We start from the raw sequence: 4,865 nt of genomic DNA, 5'->3' as shown, positions 1-4,865 counted from the left end.
TTGGTAGTGATTTATGATGTAAAATGATTTATCTTCAAAATGCAATGACAATTTAAATTAAAAATATAAATGATGTTAGTTTTAAATAGTTAAAACTATAAATATATTTTTAATAAGTAATTTAAGTGGTTGGAAAATCTAATTTATGTCAATAGTTGAGCAATAATTTCTATCGTTGACAAAAAAAAGACTTTTGACAACATCTTGTAGACAAAAGTATCTTTTCACAATAGCTTTTATATTAAACTAAATTTGTCTTATTTAGGAAAAACGGCGATGACCACCAATTCCTCCCTGAGTTTCACCCATCCTCCGGCGAGCCTAGGGAAGAGTACGGCAGAGCTGGATTTGCATGAAAGGAGTACAAAAAAAGTGAAAGATGGTGATCAGGATACGGCTGGAGGGACATGGAGTGTGCCTGAAGGGAAGAGGATCTCGTTCCGAGATATTATTACTGGGAGAATGGATGATGATATGGAGGATGACCAAGTGGAGGATAGTAACAAAGAAACAGTGGAAGAAGGGCTGGGAGACATTAGGGTGGAAGAGATGATAATTGGAGGCTATGAGTGTCCAACTTTTATCTTTTTTGCGGAGGAAGAACAGAGGATTCGGAGGCCGTGGCGTCGGGGTGTCATTGTCAAATTATTAGGGAGGAGGATAGGTTACAAAGCATTAGAGAATAGACTGAATCAGATGCGGGTTCGTAAAGGCGTCATCAACATTATAGATCTAAGTAATGATTATTACTTGGTGGCTTTTTCACATGAAGATGACAAGACGGCGGCAATGACGAACGGACCATGGTTTATCTATGATCATTATCTCACGGTTAAGGATTGGCGTCCTAATTTCCAACCAGATAGTGACACTATAGATGAAGTGGCGGTGTGGGTGAGGATATCAGGATTTCCCATCGAGTACTATGATTCGAGGGCTTTGACGGTGTTTGGCAAACGTATTGGGCGTACTATAAAAGTTGACAAAACTACTACTAAACAAGAACGAGGCAAATATGCGCGCATCTGTGTGGCAGTCAATCTATCAAAGCCATTGCTTGTGATGTTTAATATTGGAAAAAGAAGTTATAAGGTGGAATATGAAGGGCTCCATCTATTATGTATGTCATGTGGCAGGTATGGACATAATAAGGAAGGGTGCTATTACAAGGAGAAGGAGAGGGAGGTTGGTAGTGTAGGAGGTAGCAATGGTAATAATATTATCTCTAATGATAGTAGCAGCAATGGAAACAGGCAGTTGCAGAATGGTGAACCAGATGGGCCTTGGAAGATAGTTCAAAAGAACCGAAGAGGGAAGAAAGTGGTAAAGGGCCGGAAGAACAGTGCTCCGGGGAGAGTCAATGAGAGAGGCAAGATCGGTGGATCCAGATTCCTAGCTTTGGAAAGTTCTGATTTGGAAATGAATGGAGTTGATGTGGCACTGAAGGAAGGAGATTTGGAGCAATCATTAGAGGTGAATGCAGAAATTATTACCAATTCTGTTAAGCTCATAACTGGTAATAATGATGCATTAAAAAATATAGTCAAAGGGACAGCTGGCGCAGATTGTGTGGGGAATTCAAGTAGTGGGACAGAGAATGTTAGAGATGGAGACATTGTCAAATCATTAAATACCCTAGGTATTAGTAATGATACGAATATGCTGGGGGTTTTTTAATGATAAGAAACGCATGGGACCCACAGGGAAAGGTGGTAGGAAACATCACATTAATGAAGGAAAAAACAAAATTACTTTTTTGGCTACACGTGGAGGTATTCAAGTGAAGGAGAAAGTCAGTGGAATTAACAAGGGTATAGAAGGAATCTTCACCAATTTTAATGCAGGTGACAAGAGTATGGCAATCAATTATGACACGTTTAAATTAAATAGTAAGGAGTTAACACTAGATGTGGGGGACAATGAGGATATTTTGGGGACAGATGGCACAAGCATAATGGAAGAGTACCATGCAAATCATAATGTTACGTATGAACCTAGCAGACCGCCTGATGGAATTGTAAAAACAAAGAGCATGGAACTTTTTCTAGATCCCAGCACTGTCCATGTTCTGGAGTGGATTGATGAAGTGGAACACGAAAGTGACAAAGGAGGAGTTTGTCTTGAGGAAGACGAAGAGACTCGGGTGTAATATTAATGGATAGCTCTAACCTTTATTATGGTTTTTATGATGTGTACAAATTTAAAAGTTATGGTGTGGAACTGTAGAGGAGCTGCAGGCAGATCTTTTCACCGTTTTTGCAAACAATATATGGAGAATTATAAACCGTCTGTTTTGGTGATTGTTGAGACTAGGTGTAGCCCAACTGTATTGAGTAGTGCTATTACAAGACTAGGTTTTTATGCTATGGAAAATGTTGAGAACATGGGATTCGCTGGTGGAATTCTTGTGGCTTGGAGAATGAGCGAACTGCAGATGCAGGTACATCAGAAGCATGAGCAGTTTATTCACTTCAAAATGTCTATGGCAAATACTGTTGACTGGTGGTTCACAGCAGTTTACGCGAGTCCTCAGGAGAATAATAAAAAGGCTATGTGGGAGGAACTCTCTAGTCTAGCTAATGGTATTGATGAACCGTGGCTTGTCGCAGGGGACTTTAATAATATCAGAAGCATAGATGAGAAGAAAGGAGGGGTACAGGCATCTATGAGTAGGTGCGCAAGATTTCGAGATCGCTTAAGCACCTGATAGCTTAATGATCTTGAATCAAGAGGCCCGAAATTCACATGGAGGGGGCCTATTTTCCATGTGGACAACGGATATATGAGAAACTTGATAGAGCGGTTAGCAATGATAAGTGGAGTTTGCTGTTTCCCGAAGCTTTTGTTAAAGTTTTATTGCGAGTTGAATTTTTTGATCATCACCCCATCCTCATTAGCCTCAAGGAGGATATGCAACAAAATTATGTTAGACCTTTCCGGTTTGAAAATGCTTGGCTACTGAATGATACCTATGGGAGGATGTTGCAGGATACTTGGCGTGAGGATATTTCTATAGTCTCAAACTTGGAGAGTGTGAAGGAAGGCATATCTAATTGGAGGTTTGATACCTTTGACAAAGTTAGAAGACTAAAAAAGGAGCTTATGAGAAGATTGGAAGGGATCCAGAAAAAGCTCCAGCAGCATGACAATTATGGGGGGATGAGAAGATTGGAAGTTAAATTACAAAAGGAGTTGAGTGATATGCTTAACCAGGAAGAATTGATGTGGCATCAAAGATCGAGAAGTATGTGGCTAGCGGATGGGGACCGTAATACGCGTTATTACCACATGAAAATTGTTGCTAGAAGGAAGCGTAATAGGATTTTGATGTTGAAGGATGATAATGGTGTGTGGATTGAGGACGTTGAGAAGCTGCAGATGCGTGTAACTAATTTTTATAAGAATCTCTTCTCTAACCCCAGCCATTGGAACAATTGGAATCAGACCCATGTAACATATCCTAAACTTAGCAGTGAGACCATAAAGAGTTTAAGCATGGATATTAATGAATTGGAAGTTAGAGATGCCTTGTTTTCGATGAAACCTTGGAAGGCTCCTGGCCCGAACGGTTTTCCAGCAGGCTTTTATCAGAAAGCATGGAATATAGTTGGCATGAAGGTCTGCCAATTCGTTGAAGAGACATGGAAATACCCTAGCAAGATTGCTGAGGTCAATAAGACAGATATTTGTCTTATACCGAAAGTAGATCAACCTCAGTTGGTGCAGCAATTCCGCCCTATCTCCTTGTGTAATACGCTTTATAAGATCATTACGAAAGTGATTGTTGGAAGGCTCAAAAAGCACATGCATTATCTTGTCTCTCCTTATCAAACAGGTTTTGTCCCAGGAAGAAGTATCCATGAGAATATCATCGTGGCAAATGAAGTTATCCACAACATGCATAAGAAGAAAGGAAACAAGGGTTACTTTGCCTTAAAAATAGACCTATCCAAAGCTTATGATAAACTGAGCTGGGAATTCAACTGGAGAATTTTAGGGGAGATTGGTTTGCCAACTAACATGATTAACATCATAATGCATGGTGTAACGAGTGTGGAAACCAATATCAATTGGAATGGGAATAGGGGAGAATTTTTTAGGCCCCATCGAGGGATTCGTCAAGGAGATCCTATTTCTCCCTACTTGTTCGTTTTTTGTATGGACAAACTTTCGCATTTGATTGAGAATGAAGTGATTAATAAGAAGTTGAAGTCGTTTAAAGTGGGAAGTAATGGAATTAGCATTACTCATCTTATGTTTACGGATGACCTGCTGATTTTTGGTGAGGCTAATGAGAAACAAATGAAGTGTATTAAAGATATTTTGGACAATTTTTATAGCATGTCTGGGCAGGATGTTAGCAAGGAAAAGTCAAGTATCCTCTTTTCTCCTAATGTGGTGCGTAGTATGCGATCCAAGCTAATCAAGATCTCAGGCTTTAGGGAAACTAAAAGTATAGGGAAGTATCTCGGGGTACCTTTAAAAGGTAGTTCTCTAAGGAGACAAGATTTCCATTATGTTATTGAACAAATTGCTCAGAAGTTTGATAGTTGGAAAGCTAGACACCTTTCCTTTGCTGGAAGAGTGACCTTGACTAAAAGTGTCATGGAGGCAATACCTATCTACCCCATGATGACAAACCGGATCCCTAAGGCGTGCATTAATGAGATTCAAAAGCTACAGAGAAATTTCATCTTGGGAGACACTGACATTAAGAAGAGATACCATGCGGTTAGTTTGGATCAAATCACGAGCCCTAAACAAATTGGTGGTCTTGGTTTACGTGATTTGCATGTGATGAATGAGGCTTGCATAATGAAGTTAGGGTGTAAGTTGATTAACAGAGACGAAGATTTATGGTGTAA

General features: G+C 39.7%; 1 protein-coding gene across 1 annotated transcript; it reads left to right on the top strand.

Moving 5' to 3' along the window:
• Window positions 1–276: 276 nt before the first annotated feature.
• Window positions 277–1,677, top strand: LOC131597407 (uncharacterized). Its single transcript, XM_058870108.1, has one exon. It carries the CDS (start codon window positions 277–279, stop codon window positions 1,675–1,677), a length of 1,401 nt encoding a protein of 466 aa, XP_058726091.1.
• The last annotated feature ends 3,188 nt before the right edge of the window (window positions 1,678–4,865 follow it).

This window comes from Vicia villosa, linkage group LG4 (assembly GCF_029867415.1).
Source record: "Vicia villosa cultivar HV-30 ecotype Madison, WI linkage group LG4, Vvil1.0, whole genome shotgun sequence".
NCBI classification, from domain to species: Eukaryota; Viridiplantae; Streptophyta; class Magnoliopsida; order Fabales; family Fabaceae; genus Vicia; species Vicia villosa.
This window is presented reverse-complemented; position numbering and strand designations above follow the sequence as displayed.